This window comes from Petromyzon marinus, chromosome 38 (assembly GCF_048934315.1).
Source record: "Petromyzon marinus isolate PM22_M1 ecotype Great Lakes invasive population chromosome 38, UKy_Petmar_22M1.pri1.0, whole genome shotgun sequence".
Classification (NCBI taxonomy): Eukaryota; Metazoa; Chordata; class Hyperoartia; order Petromyzontiformes; family Petromyzontidae; genus Petromyzon; species Petromyzon marinus.
The window spans coordinates 6,219,957-6,247,463 of record NC_133704.1 but is presented as its reverse complement, the minus strand read 5'-3'; the positions used below and the strand labels follow the sequence as shown (position 1 = coordinate 6,247,463).

The following is a 27,507-nucleotide window of genomic DNA, read 5'->3' as shown; positions in this document are numbered from 1 at the left end:
ACCGGGTGCCGTGACGCAACGATCCTTACTAACCGGGGTGCCACTGGACGCCCAATGGGTTTGACTAAAACGACACGAGTGTGGGCTCAACGCCTTAGTGGATCGTGTTAGGAAGTTGTTTTACACCACGTCTCTCGCTGACACTGCCTTGCAAAAAGGAAATATACACGCCGTCTCTGTGTAACCCTGCGAATATTTGTAATCAGTTTGGCGGGTTGTCGGCCCCTGGCGCCTCGTCTTGGCTTTGGCGTCGGGATCCACGGGAGGCAAAACACCGCGGCCTCACTGTTAATGAGCCTCCTTTTATATAAACAGTACACAACCGCGTTATGCGTTGCTGCTGCTGCTGTTGTTGTTGTTGCAGCTGCGTTCTGTGTCCCTTCAAATGCAAACAAAAGTTTGTCCCATCGGTCCGACTCGATTACCAGGCCAACATCACCCAGCAACATTTTTTTTTGTTCAAACATGCGGAATTCTGAACCGGTTTGAACCTTCTGTGTCTCGTCAACAGTCAGGCTTTGTTTAACAAATGCCGCTGGGTTGTCAGATGTTATTGGCAAGAGCGCGCCGCCAAGACGATAACAGGGTCCCGGAGTGACAATCTTGCTTGAATCGCCAACGGGAGCGAATTTGTTCTGTATAAGGGCCGTTGCTTGGAACGTTGGCCTATTACATGCATGTGTATATTTCTCGAACAAAGCAGTGTTCAATGCAAGGAGCGTCAACTAAACATGATGCGTGGAACGGCATCAGAGGTCAATAAACCCACCATCATCATTACTTACCATGATGTTGTACCGTAGTGAGCTCCCATTATCAAGATAGTGGGGGAGGAGGGGGGTGGTGGTGCAGTGGTCAGCGCACAGCGCTATAAACCCCGGCGAGTTATTTGTGAACAGGTCTTCGGCCAGCCACCCCCCAAAACCCACTCCACACTTCACCAACCCGAGTTGACCTTGCGTGGTGAAATATAGTCAACCGGTCACCCATGACTGACACAGCATTGGAGTTATGTCTTCATGCAATAGCCGATTAACTTTTTCTCAATTCAAGAAACGTATGATCTGTTATCTATTGGAACTCCAAAAGTGCTAATTTGTCGATGGCCACTTTGCAGTTTTTTTGACCTCTGGTCCCGTGCTCGGTAATTGCGATTTTTTAAAAAATATATACATTTAAAAAAGTGTCATATATAAAACCCGTCGTTATGAAGAAAATAACGGCGTGCCATTGTTGTCGGCCGTACTGAAACGAACAGAACAGAGGGAGAGCATCCATGAGAGCAAATCCACAGACAGCAGCCGGGGCCTGCAGAAGGACGTCGTTGTGGAGAAGCTCGCGGCCGCTGGGGACAAGGGTTTCAGCAAAACGGAAAAAGTGATCTTCGGCGATTCCACAAGATCGGTCAAGGTCGTTCAGAAAACCATTTCCACAGGTAACGTTGCAAGCCAAAAAAGAGACAAAATCGCGGCGTTTTCTATTGCCCGAAGGACAATCAATATCGGAAGCACCCGTGGCAGCGAGTTGTTGAAAACTTTTCGATTGAAGGGCCGGCACAGGTTTTTGTTTCGGTTGCTTTGGCTGTTCTCGCCATTTGCTGATGATAATTATTGTTGCCATCGAGCAAATGCTGATGGATTTGGCCCCATTGTGGGGAAGCAGCGTCTCTGTATATGTACGTTCTGTCGCACTGTGCGCAGGCAACCGTGCTAATTGGAGGTGCTGGAGGAAGGACAGCAAACTAAACACAAAACGCAGTTCTAAAGATATTATTTTTCAACCAGTGGCTTACTAATATCGGAATGAGTTTACAGGAGGCAGATTTGGCAACGGATGCGACATGTCGACAGTTGCCCATGTCTCACTGCTGCCTCACACTTGTTCAATGCAATGGATGTTGGCCTTAGACAAGATGACCACAATGCATTGCTTCGGGAAACGGTGGTTTTCGCACAGGGCGAGATTTTTTCGAGGCACACGCTGCACATTTGTGCGCGTTGAAACATTTCTAGCGCCAAAGCTGAAATCATTTGGTACCGTCACGTGGCCATGAACATCACATGATGACGATGCTGTCTAAATAATTAAGGCTATAAACCAATTACCATGGTAATATTTGAAATAGTGAACGATGAGAGTATTTTTTTATGTTTCGTGAAGATGCGAGTTTTATTTGGTGCTCCTCCATTCTTCTGGAACCTTATATAGATGTACTAGCTGGACTACCCGGCTTCGCCCGGGACTTGGATTCACCACGCCCGGCCGCCTTTGTCCCCCCAGTGGCGATGTTGACACACCACACTAGTTACTCGTTTGAGGCTGAGTCGACCTAGGGGAGGCCCAGGACCGGTTGCAATAATCGTCACCGGTGTTGGCCGTGAGCGGGAATCGAACTCGGGTCGCCGGGTTCGTAGCGCTAACCACTACACTGCCGCTCCGCCCACACAAAGACAAATATCCCCCATATTGACTGTAGGGGCAAGCGCTGTTAGCGAGCACCTATGAAGGCCGGAACGGTACCCCAGGGGGATGGGTGGCCAGCACCACGCCCGACCGCCTTTGTCTCCCCAGTGGCGATGTTCACACACCACACTACTTACTCGTTTGAGGCTGAGTCGACCTAGGGGAGGCCCAGGAGCGGTTAAAAAAATCGTCACCGGTGGTGGCAGCGGGAATCGAACTCGGGTCGCCGGGTTCGTAGCACTAACCACTACACTACAATGCGTTACGCTTCCACATGCGCGGGTCACGTGACAGATTTGACGTCACAGCTCACTTGCCGTGCAAAAAATATATGCATTATTGAGCTCCCCCCCCCTCCAAAAAAAAAGCGTATTTGAATAATTTTTGCATGGTGTACAGTCTGGAAAGTACCCACATGGCAAATTTCCAGTTTGTTGCATGTCGGGAAGTACGCTAAACATTTTGAACAGACACATAATCACAAATGTGCCTTTTATATCTATGGAGATATAGCGCATTCTTTCCGAGGCGCTTTACAACAATTATAAAATAGTACACAAGATGAAAGTGGTTGAGATGAAGAGTGGGGGTTATTAAAAGAGGTGGTGTAGTTATGGTGACAGGAAAACACGCGGGAATGGTGAAGGAGAGGTTGGGGTAGTGATAGGGGTTGAGCTCGTGATAGGGGTAGTGATAGGGGTAGTAATAGGTAGTGATAGGGTTAGTGATAGGGTTAGTGATAGGGTTAGCGATAGGGGTTGGGGTAGTGATAGGGGTTGGGGTAGTGATAGGGGTAGTGATAGGGGTTGGGTAGTGATAGGGGTTGGGGTAGTGATAGGGGTAGTGATAGGGGGTGGGGTAGTGATAGGGGTTGGGGTAGTGATAGGGGTTGGGGTAGTGATAGGGGGTGGGGTAGTGATAGGGGTTGAGGTAGTGATAGGGGTTGGGGTAGTGATAGGGGGTGGGGTAGTGATAGGGGTTGCGTAGTGATAGGGGGTGGGGTAGTGATAGGGTTTGGGTAGTGATAGGGGTTGGGGTAATGATAGGGGTTGGGGTAGTGATAGGAGATGGGGTAGTGATAGGGGTTGGGGTAGTGATAGGGGTTGGGGTAGTGATAGGGGTTGGGGTAGTGATAGGGTTTGGGGTAGTGATAGGGGTCTGGGGTAGTGATAGGAGTCTGGGGTAGTGATAGGAGTTGGGGTAGTGATAGGGGTTGGGGTAGTGATAGGGGTTGGGGTAGTGATAGGGGTAGTGATAGGGGTTGGGGTATGGGGTAGTGATAGGGGTTGGGGTAGTGATAGGGTTTGGGGTAGTGATAGGGGTCTGGGGTAGTTATAGGAGTTGGGGTAGTGATAGGGGTTGGGGTAGCGATTGGGGTGGTGATAGGGGTTGGGGTAGTGATAGGGGTTGGGGTAGCGATTGGGGTGATGATAGGGGTTGGGGTAGTAATAAGGGTGGTGATAGGGGTTGGGGTCGTGATAGGGGTGGTGATAGGGGTTGGGGTAGTTATAGGGGTTGGGGTAGCGATTGGGGTGGTGATAGGGGTTGGGGTAGTAATAATTTGGATAGGCCTGGTCGTAGCTGGGGGGCAGGGTCAGGGAGTAGCAGTAGGACGCGCTAGGGGAGAAGAGATGGGGGTTGTTTTAAGGGAGGAATGGAAGCTGCAGGTTATAGAGAAGGTGATTGTTTCGCGTGCAGTGGGAGTTTGTTCCAGTGACGGGGAGCAAGAATGGAAAAGGAAGGTACGCGTGACTGGGTGCATGGCGAGGGAGACCCCTTCAGCTACTTTTATTTGGGGACCCGTCAAACCATCGCTTGCTTTGCTTGCGACTTTGCGGGGAAGCCGTTTCCAGCGTCACTTCCCCCCCCCCCCCCCCAATCACACTCGTAAAGAAGAATACGATCAACGGCAACGCGTTTACGCATCCTGCAATTGGGCGTACATGCTGCACCGGCTAATGACCGTGACGGAGGAGACGGGGACTTTGCACGTTGTTGCTGAATTGCTCACGATTGTCCCGTGTTATTGCTGTTGTTCAGGCAACACGATGAAAAAGTCTATACTCTCGACGGTGGAATCCAACTATTCGGGAATCAATGAAAGTAAGCCAAATAGACGAACCGTGGCTTGTCCAGCACGCGAACGCACGCAAACGCACGCAAACGAACCATTACCGAAGTGAGTTCTTTATTTTTTGTTTTATAAAGATGCAATGCTTTTTGAGCACACGCGTGCTTTTGTTCCCATTCCCCCAGATACAATTGCAAGGACCTCCAACAAATCGGTGACGTTCAGCACCGCAAGCGTCTTGAACATTCCAGCGACGAGGTGAGCGCAGCAGTCCCTCCTCCCCCCCCCCCCCACCAGTGCTATCTGTTGCGAAGTGAGAGCCCGTTAACTATCTAACCTATACATCTATTTGTGTTATTTTACCAGGGTAAGGCCCACTGAGCTATGTAGCTCTTGTTCAGAAGCGACCTGGCCACAAATGACAGCTCAACGAAGTGGCTTAGCATGCGGAAGTGTATAGCGGTCGAATGCTCTAAAAGTGTGTTTATAAATGTGGAGACCTGGTGGAGAAAAATCCACACGACCACGGGGAGAACATGCAAACTCCAAATATACAGCAGTCGTCAGGGTCGTGATCGAACCTACGAACCTCCTGCATACCAGGCGAGGTAGTCAACATCTTACCATTGTCGCACGGGAGATTCGTAGCCGGGGGAGGGAATGTGTTGTTTAGTTAAAGCTACAGGGCGCTAATGTAGTACAAAATCATAATTCTTGTGTTCCTGTTTAACACGTAGTAAGCTTTCGCGACCAATATCATCCATAGTAGAGGTTTTTTGGGGTTAGATCGCGTAAATATATAAATGTATCGTTAAAACCCGCCACCACCCGACACAGCCAACTAGTAAGGGTTGTCACGTAAACAGAACGTGGCCAATTCGTCGCTAGTACAGCACTAACCGGTGTGTGTTGGAGAGCCAAACCACGACATTTACAATCTGAGTACGACGTTTCGCCAGTAATTACAACCAGCTTCCTCAGGCGACAGCCAGATTTGTTTTCCTCCCTGAAATCTAAAGTTCATCTGCGCACATGTCACGGCCAGACCAACGGACTCTTCCGTAACACATCCACAGGCAGACGATCAGCATGGTTGGCCTACGTACGGCGCAAAAGAAGTCCAACATACATTAGTTCAACATGCACCCACGAGATTAGGCGACACGGTTGGTCCCTACGCTGCTCATCACTCAGCCGTGGCAGCAATGTCTTGACTCTCTCTATTTGCATTAACAAAGCAAGGAGGTGGTGGGGGGGGGGTCACTGAGTGTTGGGGAGTCAATCAATATATTCTCCTGCAGATCAGTTGTCTTTTCCTTCAATTATACTTTAACATTGCTGGATGGGGAGGGTGAGGGGGTGTAGGCACAGGTGGGGGAGAGGGGAGGGGGTGGCACGGGGGGGGGCAGGTGGCAAGCACCATGCTGACTTGTAGACAGTGGAAAACGTTAAGGCAGCAATATAGCGGATTATCTCGCGTTGACGAAACTATTGGTTTTGGAAAGTTCTATCTGGACTTTTCGCCCGGCTTTCACGCGGCATTAGCGCCACGTAGCTTCGTCTCGGCACGAATGTTTACGCCGCGTCTACCGCCTTTGTATTCACCTGCAGGGGGCAAGCAGTGCCGGGATGAATATAATTGTAGAAACACTTCCCCACGAAAGGACTCGCCGAGTCTCAAGTGACTGTTTTTTCGGGAGGGCCGGCCCTGCCACGTTGGGATTTGGAACCAACGCCATGAACCAGAGTTTGGCATCAGATGGGAGGGAGAGTGGGGGACTTGGGGAAAACCCATTACACGTAGCAGGGGGCAACACTTGAAGCACAGCACAGATGGATTTAAGAATGTGTTGCCGCACTGCCATCTCATGACAACCTTGCAGCCAAAGACTTCGTGATACCCCCGGGGTGAAAAGATGTACCAGTGCTTCTCACATCCTCGATACGTGCATCAAATCGTACATGTTGAGAATCCATTCATTTACAAGTCACATGTGAATCTTGATTTGAAGCTTTCGTGACTGCAGGAATCCACACTCTTTGGTTCTTTCGGTAAAGTCACGTGGTAGGTAGATTAATAATAATAGATCACGACGTTTCGATCGCCACACAAGCAGTCGTCTTCAGGTGGGAGAGACGACTGCTTGTGTGGCGATCGAAAAGTCGTGATCTATAATTATTTTTTCTACCTACGTGACTTTACGGAAAGAACCAAAGAGTAATTCACATGTGATGTATGTAATTAGTTCACACGATCCCTGCAGCCACTGGAGGTGCTGCAGTGCACCACAAATGTTGAAAAGGAAATCGGCGATTGCATCGATCGCGACCCAGAATTTAATCGCGAAGGGTGCACACATTGTCACGAGGCCTATGGCATTCCCAGGCAGCCCCCCCCCCCCCCCCATCCAAGTATTAACCGGGCTTCCAAAGTCCTCCTTAGCTTCCATGATCCGAGGAGCTTTAATCCGTAGCTCTTGTGGGCCTCCTTATCCACTCGAGGTGAGCCCCTGCGGCTAATTGCCCTCCAAACTTCAAACTCATTACCACGTGCCTGAGACCGCCGAGACAAAGGTGTCTTCTCTTCAGGGCGCTAATTAAGGTGGGGGGGGGGGGGGGGTGGGGACAGCGCCAATTACAGAACGGACTCAATAAGGCGGCGCTGGACGTGGCTAACTGCCGGTTGTGTAAATCTTGCACGAAAAGTGAGGAGCCGGTATCGACTGGAGGGGTCGCCAGAGGCTACCGTGACATTAAAAGCCTCTGCGGGAAGCCCGCTTTTAACTCTTGCTGCAGCCGACGCCGTGAGCGCGCGGCGCGCCACGCCAAGAACGCCGCGATGAAGCGGCGTTCTTGTGCGAGCGCCTGCACGCATGCGTTGAACTTCTTTCGCGCCACACGTAGCCAGCCGTGCTCATCGGAGGTGCGGCGGAACGACAGGAAAACGAAACGCAAAGCGCAGTTCTCGACAAATGAGTTCTTCAATCTGGATTTTAAAAGTGCATAGCTCCAGTGGTCTCCTAATATTGGGAGGAAGAGCGTTCCAGACGGCCAGCAGAAGCGCACGCGAAACCCGCGCGATTGCGGTGACCATCTTTGTTTCGATGGCTAGCAGCCGAAAGCCACCGCTGCAAGGATGACTACCGGAGTGTCACGTGATGATGGTTTACGCTCCTTGACGAGATCAGCGAGGTATTGCGATTCATTTGTTGCGAGCACTTTGTGTGTGCGCGCGTGTCATGAAACAAAACATGAGCGCGATGCCGCATTGGCAATGGAGCGCTCGGAGCACGCGGAAAGAGTCAACGCGTTCGCCAGTAGCACCCCGCCCTTTAACAGGAGACGGTAGCTATACAACGGGCGACGTTTCGGGGCAATTGCCACCGTTCACGGCAGAGAGAGAGAGTTAACGCTACGCTATGAAGAAGGCCCACTGCTATGAATCATCACGAGTATTTTTGGGATCCGCGCCATTCTTATGGACGTACGTATGGACGTTGAACTGCTTTTGCTTAAGGACGTAGCCAACCGTGCTAACCGGGGGTGCAGTAGGAGGCGATGTTGCCACGTGTGGGCCCAATCGAGTAATCTTCGGGGCACGTTTTCAAATTTGGCAATTGTGAACCACGACGAGAATGGGTCATTGCAACGAAACGAACGCCCATGAGAATATTTTATGACCGCTTAAGTGCGGTGTTACCGATGAATGTGTTCACACCTTATGTACAGTAGATACGGGGTGCTTAAAAAAAATGTTAACACTTCGGAGAATTTGCAACAATTCCACAAGAAATGTGCCTGTAGACCACCTGGAGAATATTCCAGGTACGCGTTGACAATGATGGCGAACAAGCGGAGACTCTTTGACTTTTTGAAGCATATTAACATTACATTTGTTGACACGTTACAGTGTATTATCCGCTCTTTTTTCCATTTAAAAGGATAGTCGCACATAGGTGTTACATTTTGTTTTGAGGCACCCTGTGTATATATAAAGCAAAGTTATGAGCATTGCATGTTTTCTATACACCGGTGTGGGGTGAAGGCAGTTGATGATTACTCATGCACGTCAACTCTTTGGATGTTAAATCACACGTGGTCTTACTCCCAAGGGGAGGTGCTCTACCCATCTTTATACCTATATTCAAGTGGCGTTAAATTGCCTTCGCAAAGACGCTTCTCGTATGTCAATTCGTAAGGTGCGATTAGCACGCAGCATACAAACTTCACGGAGCGCCAATAGGACGCACGCAAGCAATGTTTGCTTAATTTGACCCAAAAAAATGTAAACATTTTTAGAAAGCAAGCAAGAAACGTCCAAGCGGTCTTTACCCAAAAATAAATGCCGCCTGCGTAAGACTTTGCACCTTGAGCCGAGAAACGGAGAGAATGCCATCAAAAGCAGTTTCACGCCTTTATTGTTTATTGTCTGTGCTTTTGCGCGCGCGCACGCGTGCGTGCGTGCGAGCGTGCGTGTGTGCGCGTGTGCGCGGAGCGGTAGAGCCCCGGGTAGCGCACTGCGCTACGAAACCCGGCGACCCGAGTTCGATTGCCGCTCACGGCCACCAACACCAGCCAGTGCCGGATTATCCTCGTGGCAAAAGTCGCTACATATGTAGTAGCTACTACTACATATAGGTATAAAGATGGGTAGAGCACCTCCCCTTGGGAGTAAGACCACGTGTGATTTAACATCCAAAGTAGCTACGGGCCCCGCACTTTTAAGGTCCCCGCGCTAAATGCTTTCAAGCTATCAATTCCGATTAAGTGATTGTGCACTTGCTCTATTACTATAGTACGATACAGCCTTCAACTTTTATGAACTGGGTGTTTAAGGTTAACGATCTGTCGTATTATCTGGCTGTATAGCAAATGAAAAGATACAATTACTTCACTATGCACGTACAAAATGTGTTTTAATATTTACGTGTTTTTTTTTTAAACGTAGGGCCCCTTTATAATATATGCTACAGGCCCGCACTAGTTTAATTCGGCACTGACACCAGTGACGATTATCTGAACTGGTCCTGGGCCTCTCTTAGGTCGACTCGGCCTCAAATGAGCACCTGGTGCGGTGTGTAAACATCACCAATCGGGAGACGAAGGCGGCCGGGTGTGATGTTGGCCACCCAGCCCCTGGTGTGCCGTTCTGGCCTTCATAGGTGCTACTCGCTAACATCACTCGCCCCAACAGTCTGTTCGGGCTGTACGGGGGATCTCAGTTTCTGTTTCGCAAGTGCGCGCGCGCGTGCGTTTTGCGGGCATTGCTCATTCGGCCGTCGCGTTCCATCCCCTCTGCCTTGGCACCAGTGGGGAGGGTGCTGGCACCCACACGACGCCGTCTCCCTCCTTCAAGACCCCCCCCGGGAGCCAGGAGAGGCAGATGGGGGGCCGCTTGGAGCTCATGAGATCCCAGTCGCTGCCCCGCACGCCCAATACCCAGTCTCGAAAAGCGCTCTTCCAGAAACTGGAGCAAGACGCCAGCTGGTGAGAGAGAGAGAGCATCACTCTGAATATTTGCTGGCTAAAAGACCTCCCCTGTAAAGACCCCCCCCCTCCCCACCCCCCCAACTCTAGAGTGGTATTAAGCCCTAACGATTCCGTCTCATTAGGAGAGGCAGAGCGTTCCACAAACCTGGGAGCTGCACTGGCAAGGTGGAGCATGTGATTCTGACACACTCAATCACCGTCACATTTCCACCTTATTCTGCAACATCAGCTCCATTCCCTGCGCCCCTGTTCCTCCATCCATTCCATCACCTTCCTCACTGAACGCCGTCGGATTACATCTTAAAGCGCCATGGAAAGGGCGCTTTATAAATGCGAAATCGAATAGAGCACTGAGCTGGCTTTCTCACTCCACTGCTGGCGAGATGTCCTTCACTCGTGAGAGCCCCGTCTAGAGGGTGTTTAGGCCTCCTCTTTCACGCTGGCCAGACCCTTTGTAAAGAGGTCCGGCATTTATTTAATTTTTAAAACGAGAGCCTGCCAATGTACGTAAGCTCACCTGATTCCACGTCCCTGAAACCATAGCCTTAATTGGTTAACGGAGAGAGAGAGAGAAAAATAATAATTATGGGGCATGAAAAAAAACCCGAGGAACGTTACACGTGTACCCGAACCTGGCATAAACAGGGGGGGGGGGGGGGCACAGCGTCGGAATCCAGAGCTGGTTCTGCTCCTTAAATGGGCGCAAAAAAAGCCCCCTCCAAATGAATACCGCGTCTCCTGAACGGCGCCTGTGTATACAGCCGTAAAGCACGACTTGGCTTTCAGCGCGTGAAGCCAGCGAAGGCCCGCTTCAAGGCATTATTCCATCCGTTTGACCTTTTCTTTTTCACCCCCACCACCCCGTCCCTACCACCACCCCCGTCCCCTCCCTGCCTGTCTCTGCATGCGTGCGCGCTCGTGCACGTGTCTGTGCGTGCGCGTGTCTGTGTGTCTGTGCGTGCGCGTGTCTGTGCGTGCGCGTGTCTGTGTGTCTGTGTGTCTGTGTGTGCGCGTGTCTGTGCGTGCACGTGTCTGTGTGTCTGTGCGTGCGCGTGTCTGTGTGTCTGTGTGTGCGCGTGTCTGTGCGTGCACGTGTCTGTGTGTCTGTGCGTGCGCGTGTCTGTGTGTCTGTGTGTCTGTGCGTGCGTGTGTCTGTGTGTCTGTGTGTGCGCGTGTCTGTGTGTGCGCGTGTCTGTGCGTGCGCGTGTCTGTGTGTCTGTGCGTGCGCGTGTCTGTGCGTGCACGTGTCTGTGTGTCTGTGTGTGCGCGTGTCTGTGTGTCTGTGTGTGCGCGTGTCTGTGTGTCTGTGCGTGCGCGTGTCTGTGCGTGCGCGTGTCTGTGTGTGCGCGTGTCTGTGCGTGCGCGTGTCTGTGTGTCTGTGCGTGCGCGTGTCTGTGTGTCTGTGTGTGCACGTGTCTGTGTGTGCGCGTGTCTGTGTGTCTGTGCGTGCGCGTGTCTGTGTGTCTGTGTGTCTGTGCGTGCGTGTGTCTGTGTCTGCGTGTCTGTGTGTGCGCGTGTCTGTGTGTGCGCGTGTCTGTGTGTCTGTGCGTGCGCGTGTCTGTGTGTCTGTGCGTGCGTGTGTCTGTGTGTCTGTGTGTCTGTGTGTGCGCGTGTCTGTGCGTGCGCGTGTCTGTGTGTGCGCGTGTCTGTGTGTCTGTGTGTCTGTGTGTCTGTTTTTTTTTCTTCGGTCCCCAGGCAATCGTCCTTAAAGGAGAAGAATGCCGCAGTCAACAGCGGCGGCGGGGTCCCGGCCGGCGGCAAGGCGGCGCCACTGCAAAGATCGGCGAGCGCCTCCCTGCCCGACGCCACCACCATCAAACAGACCATCCTCGACTGGGTCAGGTCAAAGACCGACAGATACGAGGCGAGGACACGGGCGCGACATTCGGCAGACGCCAAACCGCTGCGCGCTAACCGCGGACGTGTTTGCCCAGTGCCAGAGGTTAAGCCGGCTGCAGTGATCTGTGCCGGACGATTTAGGAGACCCCCCCCCCCCCCATCACCTCCCCACCTCCCTCGGGGAAGAAAGGATAGATCGGCTAACCCCACCTTCCACCTCCTTTCTTCCCTCTGAATTGAACTTGACGGCCCCCCCACCGTCTGTGCCTTCCCCCCCCCCCCCGTTCTTCTTGAAATCAGTCGTTGCGGGAAATGTTCGAATGCTTTTTTTGAGAGATTCTCAAAAAAAGTGGAGTGCTGCTTGACCTGCTGACGAAAGGTCGCCGTGGCTGAAGGGCCAACAGAAAAGTTGTTATTGCAGAACGAAATCACAGTCCTTCATCAATTAACTAAACTAAAACTATTTTTTTTTTTTTACCAAATCCCACTGAGCTCGAAAGCGCTTTTCAGAAGCGACACGGTCACAACTGATACCTCAACGAAGTGGCTTATCATGTGGGAAATGTACAGCAGCAACCGAATACTCTATACCAGTGGGTTCTTAACCTTTTCTGCAGCCTTGCACCCTTTTGGTTCTGAATTTTAACAAAAAAATATTATCTTAATACAAACATAGCTTTTATGAAACAAAGTAGTTGTACTTTAATGCCCGTGCTTCATTTTGTATTTCGATGATTTACCTTCTAAAACAAAATCTAGCCACGTCTTGCACCCCCAGGGGGTGCGTACAACCCCAGGTTAAGAACCACCGCTCTAAACGCATTTGCTGGATGAAAACTCACCCCCTATGCCACCCCTCACCCCCCAACTGAAGCTATGTGGGTCATGGGGGTTGTTTATGGGCATGCTTCACCAAGGTTTGTTGAAGGGGGCCACAGGATCGCTTTGGATATCACTTGCTACTGACATTAACCATCACCGGAATTTGAAGTCAGATTGCTGGGTTCATCGTGCGCAGTATGCTAACCAATGCACCACCGCTCCCGTCCATACAGTATGCGGTACCTACAGCATTCACAGCCCTTTGCACGATGGCATTTGCATGCTGAATAGGTCATGGTGGTTATTTGACCATACTTCGCCATGCCGGTCAAGGCGGGGCGCATAGACCCCCCGGTGCATAAAAGTGCAGGATAACAATTTGACATCACCACATTGTCCTTTCGCTGTGCTTTTAACGCAGCCCCCGCGGCTTACAACACCCGTGACGCATGGTGGTCGCAGATCCAAGATACGTTTGGCATTCGGTATAAATCAGTCTCGAGTAGGAATCGTCCACGGTAACGGGGGCTTCGTTTTCAGCGTGGTCTATCTCTCTGCCCGGGCCGGCGACCCAGCGAATATTTCCACACCGGGCACGCCGTGCCCGATGCGCCTCCCGCGAGGGCGCCGGTGAATATTCGTGCGCCACCTCCCCAAGGCTGCACCATCTACCCTGCAAATTATCCCGTGAGACGTTGACAGCCTGACCCGTGTGCAATGAGTGACAGCCAGTCACCACCCCCACCCCCACCCCACGCACAACTTTGTAAACAGAAGACCCCCTCGTAGTCGCCGGTGGGCGCTGAATAAGAATCTGCGGTCACTTAGTCGACGTCCTTTGACAATACGACGAACCCCTTTGAAGAAGAGAGACGAGCTTCTGTCAGCAGGGCAAATTATTCGGGGGCTACGCCGGCTCGACAACTGGCCGACCGATCCGAGCGCCGTGGCGCGGCACAGCCGGCGTTGACCGCGCGAGACTTTGCATGGAGCTGCAGCGACTGTCGTCGCCTGTCGCGATCGTCGAAGCGTGTTGACATCGCCTTGTACGTTGCAACAAGGTTCTTCCCGGGTTCTCTGGGAAGTGTTCCACCTCCACCCGCCGTCGTTCTAGAGCGCTCCTTCACCTCTGACCGGGGCTTAATCCGAGCTGGAGTTGTCCGGGGCTGAGCTCTGGACCAAAAGTATTTCCTCACCCACCGCCCCCACCAAGCACCACTCTCCGTTGTAGAGTGCCAAGCCCCAGAGAGTATTCCATAAGAGATTACATTTCTATAAGATCTGCCTAGTCCAGATCCTTTGCCTTCTTTGAATTGTTACAAATATAATTATCTTCTACTACTACTGCTGCGTATGCTGTCGCGGTTGCGCTGTATGGCACTCCGATGCGAGCTAGACTTCACTCTGCCTGAACACACAAGCACCTGCGTGTTACTCTTATATTTCCATGAAGCTTATTTTCTATAGTTGATGCTGCACCCACATCTCAGAACTTCCCAGTCTTCCAATGTCTTCCATCTTACGGTGTCCACTTCTGCCGCATACAACACCAAACTCCACAGATTTCATTCAAGAGTTGTCCATTGCTGTAACTGCCACCTCCTGGGGGCCAAATCACAGCTCAGGCTGGTATTTTCAGTCGGTCACCCCATACAAGTACTAACCAGGATCAAGGCTGCTTAAGCTTCCGAAACTGTGGATTAAAAAAAAAAATATTTGAATCCATCCGGCCAAGCGAGTTGGCCAAAAGTGCCTTCCAGGAATGGTCTCCTTTCTAAGCCCTCTCGTCCCAGCATAGCAAAGCAAGGGCATCAACATGGGACAATGTTACTGCCAGACCACCCAGAAGACTTCTCTTTCAGCCATCAGCAACAAGCCACCTTGCCTCCTAATTTATACGTGCGTGGTTTTTCTTTTTAAAGCAAGCATAATACTTTACAAGCAAACACATATTAACGTAAAAAAACCCCATATACTATCTGTGTAAATAAACAACAAAGCAGTGATGGACGTAACTTCGTTTTATGAAACAACATTGAATATGTAATCATTTCTATTTTTGTACTAATAGTGCTCATCGCGCGGACATGTCTCGAAAATAAAGGCATGTTTACCGGTTCATTTAATTACAAATGTAAAGAAAAACACGTTACCGTGTCACGTCGGTTTGCATCCACGGATGGAGTTGCAAGCGTAGTTTTAGTTTTGAACTGCTGTGGTTCATTAGAACGATGTTCTGCATTTCCCCATGCACGTGACATAAAAAAAGAAAAATGTAGTAATTCAAAGCCCTTTGTCAATCCACTGCTGGAAGAAGGCATCTCCACACGCACTGTCAGCCACTCGAGGGATTTTGTTATTAAGTTCGGTGAAAATCTCTTGCAGCCATTGATACATGAGATTCCCAATGGATTCCTTGATTAAACAGGGTCCTCAATTGTAGAGAGTGGAAGTGTTTGGCCCGAACACCAATGAACGTAGAGAAAACATCACAATAAATTGGCTTTTTCATTTAGATTCAATAACTATATACAGGCAGTCCCCAGGTTATGGAATACCCGACTTACGGAAATCCAATTTTACGGAAATGGTCCCATAAATCATGGTAAAATTTTTTTTCAATATGCGTTAATTACGTAAGCGCAAATAGTGCAGTGTGCTGAGGTTGTGGATGAATACTGCGGAGCGAGGCATAAGGCGGGGTTGCCTTACGCCTCAGTTTCCAACATATGGAAAATTCGGGTTACGGATCATTCTCAGAAACCTAAACCTTCCATAACCTGGGGTTTGCCTGTACAGAGCTGAACAGCACAACTGCGAAAAAAAACCCGCAAGTGAACTTACTACTTCATTAAAAGAATTATATCTTTCTACAGGATCAAATATGAAACGAGTGGCTATAAGGAATGATTGTTACTTGGTCCAGATAATTCTGAGCAAAATTCTAATTACTGAAATTGTTAATGGTTAATATCTAACTTACGGTTAATGCCTACCTGTTGAAGAGGCCAGGTCAGCTGACACGGTTATCCTGACATCCTAGTTTCACGACCTGAGGATGCTGGACGCAGTTTCAAGTAGAAATGTCGTATGTAATCGCTAACTGTGGCTGCGAGAAATGTTCAACTCGCCTTACCCCCCCCCCAAAAAAATAACAAGTACGTATGACCCACTTCCTTACCGCCGACAGAATGTGACTATCAAGAACTTCTCGTCCAGCTGGTGCGACGGCATGGCGTTCTGCGCCCTCGTGCACAGCTACTTCCCGGAGGCGTTCGACTTCGCCAAGCTGAGTCCGCAGAACCCGCGGCACAACTTCCAGCTCGCCTTCACCTGCGCCGAGTGAGTGACCTTTGACCCGCAGTCCCAACCGCCCTCCCGGATAGTACCACGTTTATTTTTGTCAGGCCACGCAATAACGTAATTGGAGGTGCGGCGGCGGGGGGGGGGGGGTGGTGGGAAGGACAGCAAACTATGTATTTTATATGTATGTAGAACTTCTTTCACACCGTACGTAGCCAACCGTGATAATCGGAGGTGCATGTCTATATATGTTCAATTTCTTTTGCACCGTACTTAGTAAACCACGCTAATCGGAGGTGCGGGGGAAGGACAACTAAACCCATGAAAAGAAAAAAAATAGATTGTTACACTCTGCTCGAGTGTGGGTAGCCAGTCTGCAGGTCGCGTGTGGTGGGATGAAGTGTGGGTACTCCTGATTATTCACAGACACATGGCCGGCGCGGAGGAGTAGGTCAGATGCCCTCTCGAGAAGCTCTCTTGAGCTCCCTCTTGTGGGGAAGCCCTTCCACCAGCAGTGGTGTAAGCAATTGCAGGGCCGCGCCTTTGCTTTTGCCCGCTGCCTACTGCCAGTGGCATGAACTTGAGGCTCTGATGTGAAGGTAGCGTAGGCCTTCAGAGCACGCGGTCACCTCAAAAAACGCAACTCAATTAGAATGGTTCGTGTATGCAGCCACTTAGCGTCAAGCCATTCAGTCTTTGTTTTAACAAAAATCATTCATTTCATATTCTTAGCTCTTTCGGTAAAGTCACGTTGAAGGGAAACAATAAAATAACAAAATATATATAAAACAATAAAAATTATCACGACGTTTCGACCATAACACAAACGGTCGTCATCAGGTGTGTCGGTTTGCATAAATTTATTTATTTTTTAAACGGTGCATTTATTTATTTATAAAAAACGTCAGCGCCACGTGCAGCGATTTGGCAGTTTATTTAGAAGGACGAGTCCATCTATGTTCTGAAAAGAGGAGGGGGGAGACGAAAAAATTAATGTATGCTGTCTGAAAGCCACTGTAAGCGTGAACAATCAATCAAGACCTGAAATGGTTTATCAAATCTTTCCAATGATTGCTACCTTTTTTGGATGTCCTAATTAAAAAGAGACCTGATGGTTCAATGAGCCGCTCTGTCTACAGGAAAGCTACCCATATGAATGCTTATCTGAAACCAAATTCCCACCACCATCCATCACAGAAGAATTCTCTCATCAAGACTCTGTATCATAGAGCCCAAAGCATATCCGACCAGGAACACATAGGCAGTAAACTCAAGCACGTACACCAAGCTCTTAAGGCTAATGGTTACTCCGACTATACAATCCGCAAAGTTATCACTCAAAGCATGAAGAAGGACCCTCTTGAGGAGCCTTTCAAAACCATCACTATACCCTACATTGTGGGGATCACAAAAAAGATCTCCAAAATCTTGAATAAACAAGATCCAGGTCCGTTTCAACACATTACATAAAATCCGTGATCTGGTTCCGTCTGTAAAAGATGTGATTCCGGACATACAGTACCCTGGTGTCTACAAACTAAGTTGCCTCTGTGGTAGTAGTTACATTGGAGAAACCAAACGCCATGTCTCGGACCGCATTCGTGAACACAAAGCAGACCTTAAACACGGTAGGACCAACACCTCGGCCGTGGCAGATCATTGTTATAATTCAGTAGGCTCACATGACATCGACTTTTCCAAGACAGAGGTTCTTTGTAAGACATCTGGCTACCATGAGAGATTCGTTCATGAGGCTATCCACATATACAAGCACAGAGACAATTTCAACCAAGAAGATGGATTCTGGCTTAGCAATCATTGAAAAGATTTGATAAACCATTTCAGGTCTTAATTGATTGTTCACGCTTACAGTGGCTTTCAGACAGCATACATTAATTTTTTCGTCTCCCCCCTCCTCTTTCCAGAACATAGATGGACTCGTCCTTCTAAATAAACTATAAATAAATAAATGCACCGTTTACATTTTTGTATTTATGCAAACCGACACACCTGATGACGACCGTTTGTGTTATGGTCGAAACGTCGTGAGAATTGTTATTGTTTTATATATATATTTTGTTATTTTATTGTTTCCCTTCAACGTGACTTTACCGAAAGAGCTAAGAAAATGAATTACTGTAGTCACGAAAGCTTTGAATCATTCACTTCATGTTAAAAGTTCCACCACTGATGATTGGCGATTTTCAAGAATGCGGTGCAGCACCTTCACCTGTACATTCAATGCGCTCTGCGTTCGATATTTGTCTCGAAGGACAATCTGCGTAACGAGTTATCGAATCAACGTCGAATCGCTAAAACAGAAGATGGCAGGAATGTTTGCGACTGCCATGGCGAACTGTCCTCACTTTGTGATCATCCCGAGTATCCTCCGCACGCTTTGTCATCACGCTCCTCGCCACCGTCGGGAACCGTGAGCCGGGGGGAGGACTTATCAATGTTACATGTGTACAGTATGTAAATTAAACTTATTTCACACCGTACATAGCCAACTATGCTAATTGGAGGTGTGGAGGAAGGACAAGAAATTAAATACGCAAAAAGCAGTCGGAAGGAAGAGCGTTCCAGACGGCCGCAGACGCGCATCTGAAAGCGCCGCGCGACGCGGCTATCCAAAAGCCGCCGCTGCTACGAGGATGACCAGAGTTCACATTAAAGAGTGACTTGATGGTGCGGGAAGACACAGTAACAAGAAATTAAAAATTAAAACCCCATTCCAACATTTAATTATAATCTTAAATCGAACCGCACCTTGTAAATACAGAACGAGGCCTGGCACATCGCACCGTGCCTGACATTGGCGCCGACGCCTCAAGTTATATATATTTTTTATAATTAAAATACATTCAATTAAAACTGACATTTCAAAAACTAATAATGTGTTTCTAAAGGAGATACTCGTTAAAATTGCCAATTGTCACCCATCTATTTAAAAAATGCAAATTCTCATCGCCGCAGTGTGCAGTGGTTTCTAAATATGATAGAACCTTCGCTGTTGAACCTCTGGGAAAGTTTGCCATCCTCTACGCAAACACATGAAAGCAGTTTCATTCCTTGAAATATATATTTCCGTGAAAACGCATCAACATTTGAAACCATAAAAATCCTGATGGGAATAGAATGTACCAGAGCATTTATTCCGAGTGAGAAGCATAGCGGAGAGGATAACTCTCCAGTGTGTGCGTTTTCGGGCTGTACGTACTACCATGGTGTTCGCCACGATGTCCGACGTTCCGCTCCACGTGCTGGAAGCTTCTATTAGTCAACACATTTTACCACTCACCTTATCTCTCGATTACACAGCGTTACCTGCTGCTGGTGTTGGTGTCAATGCGAACAAAAAATATCCAGGGAGAATGTTGCGCTGCTAAATTTAGCTCCTTGAAGAAACTCCCAGCACGTGGCGCGAAACGTCGGACATCTTGCAGAACAAAGACAAAGATCCCCCATATAGCCTTAACAGACTGTAGGGACAAGTGCTGTTAGCGAGCACCTATGAAGGCCGGAACGGTACACGAGGGGGTGGGTGGCCATCACCACGCCCGACCGCCTTTGTCTCTCTAGTGGCAATGTTTACACACCGCACCAGGTACTCATTTGAGGCTGAGTCGACCTTGGGGAGGCCCGGGACCGGTTCAGATAATCGTCACTGGTGTTGGCCGTGAGCGGGAATCAAACCCGGGTCGCCAGGTTCATAGCGCAGCGCGCTAACAGCTACACTATCGCTCCCCACAACAGCACGCGGTATGACCCGACAAAAACAACAACACGTCCGTGGCGTACATGGCACAACCGAGAAAATCTACGCAGTGGTAAAAAAAAACAGAATGACACTTATCGCAATGCCGTTCCCGCCCACGCTCCCCCGAGTGAGATTCGTACACTATTCCCTGTAGGCACACGGGGAACTCTGCGGGCCTACAGGGCGTGGTGGTAGCGCACCGCGTCCAATTCCGCCGCCGCCGCTTGGGATGTGCGCAAATTAAACACGGAGAGTTTGGTGCGCTGCAGGGTCACGCACCTCCTCGCGAGCAGTCGCGTGAATTGGGAGTGCACGGGAGGGCTCCGATGACGCATTGCCATCGGCAGCGAGATATCCGCCAAAAGGCTACCTTGCGGTAACCCAGGTGGAGTAGAATGTGGGCAAATCCCACCTTTTTCAAAGACATTTGTGCCAGTGTGGAAAAGTTGGCCAAATATTATCTGTAGAGGGGCTGTCTTTGAGCTCCCTCTATTTGGAGGCCATTCTGCCGGAATTGGCGTGGGCAGGAAATTGCAGGGCTGCACCTTTACCTCTTACCTATGCTGTGCAATCACTAAGATTATTATTGTCTGAAAAAAAAAATATGGCTTGAGAAAAGTCGCGTGAGAAAATGGTAGTAGACCTTCAAATGCATGAAAACAAAGACATTTAAACATATATATCTTTGCAAAGTCCAACCCCCCCACACGTGTGAAGCAAAGCTGCATATTAAAACTGTTTTCACTGGCGTCAATAGAGTCCTGGGCCGACATCAAAGGTAGTCTTCGTGTACTGCCCGATGGCATCTCACGCGAGCGTGTCACTTTCAGGCAATTGGCCCACTGTGACCCTCTCCTGGACGTGGACGACATGATAATGATGGGGAAGAAGCCGGACTCCAAGTGCGTCTTCACGTATGTACAGTCTCTGTACAACAAACTGAGGCGGCTCGAGAGGATGATGGAGAAGGCACAGCAGCAGCACTAGGTACGGTTTTATGTTATCGGATTATCGTATTCTTGGTTACTGGCCCGCTTGGCGTTTTGAGTCTATCTTAAATAGCGACCGTGATCAACAACAATTTATGTTTTTTTTTCGCGGAGAGGTCGAATCTTTGGAAGAAAAGTAAAACCACAGCAACTTCAAGACGTCTTTGGAAGGAGAGCACACGGCGGAATTAAAAAAAAAAACAAACGACTGCATTTAGCCAGGAAAAGCTGTTGATCCGTGACACTTTGAATTTGCCCTCCGTTGTTTTAGAAATGTCATTTGACGACCTTGGCTTTGAAGACACAAAGTTACGGATATTGGTTTTGGTCAAGCCTGGTACCCTTTATAGTCATCATACCACCTTGACGGATGTGACATCTTGATTGCCCTTCACATGGAGGTGTTCAATTCAAGGGTTGGGGGGCTGTAGAGGGCCGAGACCCCCCCCCCCCCCGCCTACTCCCACCATTGCTAAAGGGCCCAGTGCCCTCTTCTAGAATGTTTTTAAGAGTCAAGTAAAAAAAACGTCTGTTGCAATATTTAACACCATTGGTGGGACGAGAGCGAGAGCATTTTGTTTAAAGTTTAAAATGTCATGACCCCAACCCCCCGAGCTCACCTGAGTCTTTGAATTGCCCCCTGCGCCTCTGCCAGCACCCCCCCCCCCGCCCACCATTTTAAACAAGGTCACGCTACAGGGCTCCCATGCATTTGACGCGTCTCACAATCTGGTGTGGTGATAATATGCGTGGTGACGACGACGTCTGAGAAAACAATACCGGGTTGCCTGATATTTTTTACAATCAGCCCTGCCAAATTTAATTAAACCCCAGGTGAAAAGTATTTTTCACGGATTTCTGCAGACCAAATTAGACAATGGCACCACCATGGGTATAAGCGAAGGAGGTGTTAACTACTGTAACCTCCAGATTACAAGGCCCAATTGTTTCATGTGCAGCAGCTTTAAAGCGTTGCAGAGCAAAAGTTGGGGGTGCGTCTTTTAATCCGGTGTTTGTCCTGTATTACCTCTCACCATGCACCGTATTAACCGACTCGCTTTTTCTGCTTTGTCGTTTTATATCAATTCGAACGCGTTTTCTGCTATCCCGAGACGTATTTTCCGGGGATGTTTTGTTTTGTTTACGAAAGATCCCGAAGCTTGGGATGCGTCTCACTTTTCGGAGCGTCTTAAAGTCTGGAGAAAAGGGTTACACCCGCTCCTCCAGCGCAGTTAATTCAATGAATTGTCGCGATCCAGGACCTCGATTTAATTGGAAGACGATTCGTTATTTTTTCTTCTTCAATAAGTGGTAGCGTTTCCAGTTGCTACGGTGGTCATACACACGCCCATTACCACACACAACTACAACATATTCCTGCTCAAAGGAATCAATGTATTTATGAGCTCTAGCATCAATATTAATGAATGTATGCATCGTTACACCCAGAGTATACACAGAACTGCAGCACCCTAAATTGGACGCAGGTTCCACGCATTCGTCAATAACACTGCCGGCATAACACGCCGATGTTTAAGATCATGACTCTTATTAACGTGAAATATTAACTCGGGTCTTTTTCATATTACAGCGGAATTCGCACAAAGGCCTAAAAGCGAATTTACATCCAGCTGTATGTTATGGCGAACGCGCGTTGTTTAAAATCAGGCGAGTGTCAAGACGCAATTAAAAAAAAAGGTGGAACAGACCCACATTCACTAATGGGCTGAGGGAGAAAATTTCACAATTGCAGAGCCTGGCTGAAAAAAATATCAAGTCTCCCACAGAACAAAAGTCTGGTCTTTGGAATGAGAAGATTAGAATCAGCAGACCTAAGTTTTCGCAGTGGAATTTTTAAACTTATGCTGAGAGTATTGAGGAGCCAACTCATGCAAGGCCTTAAACGTGACAAGAATCTTTAAAAAAGTCGATTCTGTACTCTACAGGGAGCCATATGCTTCGCCATTCATGGAGCACTGCTTTTGATCAAATACAAAAGGTGTCATTCTTGTTTGTGCATCGCTGCCCGAGGCGAGGGTGTACGATGGCCCAATGTTACATTTGCAACGTCTCACGAAGTGGACACCTGCGACTTTATTGTACATCTGTGGTAAAGAGCTTCATAGCTCAACTCTGAAGTGAATGAAATCCTATTCAGCACGTTGTGGAAACACTTCCCTGCCACGCGTACACATCTGGCTCCCATCCAAGTGCCGCGATGCCCTCAAACCACTCGAAGCGTGGAATTCTTTAGGAAGAGACAAGATACACGCAGCCATTGTCATCGACCATCTTGCAAGCGAGCACGTTCAACAAACCACAATTTATCCTCCATGTTTAAACACCTTGCGCCACTCAACACACACACACACACTTCTGCGTGACGAGACGCGTGTCATTAAACCGTACGGGGCTAAACCTTTTATGTCTGGGCTGCGTGAAACATTTCCCTCCCGCCTTGCAGTGGCATCGCACGAACGTCGCCTCGTGGCAACACGCTGCTCGCGGCCATCTTGGAAATACCCACGGTGCTTTGCGGGGTAGCCGTCGCGTGACGTCACAGACCGGAGGGTGGGGTGGGGGTGGGTCAACCCCAGGGTTTGAGACAAGCGCTACTGGTTTCAAAACCCAATCGCAGATACTCGTGCAACGATAAAAACAACAACAACATCATCAACACTCAGCCAGTGTGTCCTCTGTACGTTTCTGCAAACCTGTCAAACCCCTTTATCAGTCACCCTATCCTTATAACAGACCAATTCCAGACCTTATTGGTCACCCCGTGCCCCTTATAAATCTCAACGCTCATCCTGCTAAGTCCGATCACAAGGGAGAAAGACAATCACCACTACTACACTCACCACTACAAACCTGTCAACCCCGTATCAGTGCCCTAGCTTATAACAGACCAATTCAGACCTTATTGGTCACCCCGTGCCTCTTATGAATCTCAACGTTCATCCTACAAAGTCCCATCACAAGGGAGAAACACAAACAAATAGACAAAAAATTATTTTGCCCGTATTGAAATGGCCGTACGTCGTATGGAATACGGGTAAACCGTATGGGTTAACAGGTATGTTTCTGTGTATTATTTTTGGAAACGTGTGTTTTTTGAATAAAATATTCTCCACATTTTAAGACGCACCGCCAACGTTTAAAATACAAGATGGAAAAGTTGCGTCATATTCCGGAGAATACAGCGAGTGTCTTGGCTACACTTGCCTTGCCATACCAGTACCAAACTATCTTTACAAGAACAAACACTTGCGCTGCCTAATTCCCGTCACAATTAATTATACTTACCTGGGTTCACATAAAGTAAAAAAAAACATCTGGTGAAATAACTCTGCTCATTTGAATTAGCATGTATTCATTTGAGTGGCTTTCTGTTATCCAAAGCCGAATTGTAACTTACCGGTTTAATGGCCACTTCCCAAGGAAACACGGAACATTGGCCCAGCGTTGATCCTACGATTCCAACCACTTTTCCAACGTTGCATGTTTCCTGGGTGGACTGGCATGGCGTGCTCTGATTTACACGTTGTTTTTGATCACTAACAGCTGTTGTTGGTTGGAATCCGCCACGTTGATCTTATTTGAACTTAAAACTGATGTCACTGTGTTCTAAATGCATTTATTTGACTATATATACACATACGGTCTATTGTTGTGTTCATGAGTAGGATAGGTGTTTTTGGACGGATGTTAAGAGTTTTGTATTATTCATCCTTTCAATTTCCCCACAAAATTGTTTAAAGGAATAGATAATTGAATAGTGCTCTTCCAAACGACGTGGAATGTGGAGACCCAGCCATGGTGCATTGTTTGCGTTTTTAAATACTCGACAGTGAAAATAATTGTACGTCTCACGCTTTCACTTTCCTTTGTAATGAACAATAATGAATTTATACTACAGTGTTGTGTTTTCAGATATATTTTTTTGTTGTGAATTTGTATAAATATTTTTTTTGCACGGTATAACATTGCCTTCGTGTTGTTCTATAATTCTCTGACGTACTTCATCGCGATGTGCTTCTTTTCTCCTTCTCTTGCATGAAGCATCGCCAGGACTTCGTCTCCCACGCAAACATATTCCGGAACGCTGCTTAGGGCCGGCTTGGCGTTAAGAAATCATTGGCGTAAGGCACTACCACCAGAGTGCAACGTGCACATTGCAATGCATTACAATCCTACATTGCTCGGCCTATAATCCTATGAGGACAAAATAAGGTGATGCGGAGCCGCAATAATTCCCCGAGCAGCGTTCCAGAGCGGCTGAAATTAAGGACTGAGCGTTGCATATTGTGACATTCTCGTCTTAGCCTATGAATGCCACCTTTGGGCAGAGCAGCAGCACAGTGGTTAGCACACTGCACTGTGAGCCTGACGACCTTACGAGTTCGATTTCCCAGCCACGGCTAGCATCAGTGGCAGGCGATATTTGTAACTGCGGTCACATGACAATCTCCCACTTTCATTCACTAACCCGCACTAGACCGGCTTGGCGAAGTGTGGTCATGTACCCCCCCCGCCCTCCATGACTAATACTACATGGGGAAGCCTTCATCCAGCAGTGGATTGATAAGGACTGTACATGTTTTTAATTATTATTTCGTGTTTCTTCACATTTTTCTCGCGATAATAAATATGCTGTAGCCGATAGGGGTTAGTTAATTTTTAATGCATACATAGAATCGTCAAAAACAATTTTTACGTTTTATATTCTATGCAGGCACAGAATGTGGGTAAATTTAATCGTAGAATTATAGAAACAGCTCCACAAAAAGGTTGTGTCATGGGCTATGAATAATTTCACTGACTTATTGCTGGCACAAACAAAAAGCTATAATCCCTTTTTTTACGTGTGAAAATGCATGCAATATGTAATTATTTACTTAAAAATTACAGCAGAAATAACGGCAGACACTCTCTTAAACATACCTGCATGCATAGGAAATGTTAATGGATAATCACGTAAAAGAGTATTTTATTTGACGAATAACGAATCTAAAATTTTCATATGAAACACATTTTTTATGGTCTCTGGCATTAAATGTGCTACATTTATTGTTAAAGAAAAAAGTTGTTCCTCCCAAACTGTGGGTCAATAATGTTGACTTTTACTTAGTTCGGGGTAGGCTGATATCATATAAAGAATGAATCTGGTGTGAAATGTAATAGGTTTTGTTATTGCACTATATTTAAATGCAGCAGTTCGTATCTTTCTTCACTGCCTATGGAATGGATTCGTATCAGAAACAGTCTAGGCACAACCGTTTGTCAGTGCTTAAATTCTGTTAAGCGCCATCCATCCTATGGCCCACTTTCATTTGGTTGGGATGACACAAATAATAATCCAGTGCCACTCTTTCAGAGTCTACCTTTGCCATTGAACAACATGAAAACAACATCGATCTTTAATAAATCTCATGATGATTTTCGTAAAAAAACACGATTGAAATATTCAGATGAAAATGTGTTCTTATTTGTAGATTCCCCCCCCCCCCATGTTTTATTGAATTTGAGCTGTCGGTCTCAGTGGGGGAGGGGAAGTTTAAATGTCCACGAAGAGCCCCTGCATAGCAGGCACGAGTTAGAGAACGGCCTGTGGAACGTGATGTCACAGAACTCCTTCTTAGATCCCTTCCAAGTGACCTCTCATGTCAGCCAAACAAAAAAAAATGTCACGCTCAGACCTGTGCTCAATGAAGAGAATTGTCAAATTTGTGCATCGCTGCTGAGTCACACTGAGACCATCAACTCACTAAACTTGAGAACTCGCTTGAGTCATGCGTGGCTGAAACCCAGATAAAAAAAACACATTGATCTCAGGAGAACTGGCTCGGTGTCTCTGACCACAGAACATCCCGGCCACCTCTGAAATCAACGTCCAGCCAATGATCAAATCATGCGTGTTACAATCGGTAATTTCCAAATTATTGATTCATGTGATTGGTGCACAGAAACATACAACTTCTTACGGATTATATGCCCACCCTGGGTAAACAAGCACAGTAATAATAATGATATGCACCGCACGGGGACAGGAGAAATGATTCGTGAGTTGAATCGTGACCCTGAATTGTGGCAATTCGTAGAATCCTGAATGGGGGGCGGAGGGGGGGGTGAATCATAATCTGACCTGGTGCTGGGCCACCAAGTGACCTCTCCAAACTAGCGTGGTGAAGTACGGTCAAATGACCCCCACGACTGACGCTGGCGTGGGGGGGGGGGGGGCTCAGCCATCAGTGGATTGACGAAGGGCTGCAAATGTGTCATTGTGAATTATTTCCGACATCATTGTACACACGCAGAGTTTAAGCACTGACCTTTTGTGCGTGCGAGGGGGTGACGGGTTTGTAAAAGCGACATCAGTAGAGCGTTTTGTGTGTTCCATTTTCAATATGTTTACGACACAGGTATATTACAATGCCACTTTGTATTATTTGCATTACTGTATTATGGTCACTTGAATAAGAGCAAATAAAATATATTGTTTAAACATGCAGTTTTAATTGACTTCTTCTCCGAGTCTCAATACTTTTTTCAGGGTGGTCCTGCCACTTTGGCCTGTTTGGCCAATTCCATTCATGAGATTTTGGTTGCGTGGAAGAGGAAACCAGAGTATGTGGAGAAAACCCACTCTGGTGGAGAGAAATACAAAACAAACATAAAATCTACGGGATTGGATTCAAGAATCCACTGCTCTACTGCCATCTCTTGACCACCTCACAGCCTAAGCCTACACCACGTGACATTGGCAGACA

The 27,507-nt window shown here is 48.0% G+C and overlaps 1 protein-coding gene across 4 annotated transcripts in view; it reads left to right on the top strand.

Annotated features, from left to right (window-relative positions):
• Positions 1–27,242, top strand: part of LOC116950207 (smoothelin-like) — a 49,840-nt gene extending 22,598 nt beyond the window's left edge. Inside the window, exons 5-12 of one of the 4 annotated variants that reach the window (XM_032967814.2) lie at positions 1,259–1,435; positions 4,504–4,566; positions 4,720–4,792; positions 9,845–10,021; positions 11,720–11,888; positions 15,876–16,027; positions 20,579–20,735; positions 24,800–27,242. In XM_032967814.2, the coding sequence (XP_032823705.2) occupies positions 1,259–1,435; positions 4,504–4,566; positions 4,720–4,792; positions 9,845–10,021; positions 11,720–11,888; positions 15,876–16,027; positions 20,579–20,735 (968 nt within the window). In that variant the 3' untranslated portion in view covers positions 24,800–27,242. Of the gene's footprint in view, positions 1–1,258; positions 1,436–4,503; positions 4,567–4,719; positions 4,793–9,844; positions 10,022–11,719; positions 11,889–15,875; positions 16,028–20,578 lie in introns of all 4 variants that reach the window. The other 3 variants (XM_032967813.2, XM_032967812.2, XM_032967815.2) reach the window with 3 other exon arrangements.
• Positions 27,243–27,507: the final 265 nt, after the last annotated feature.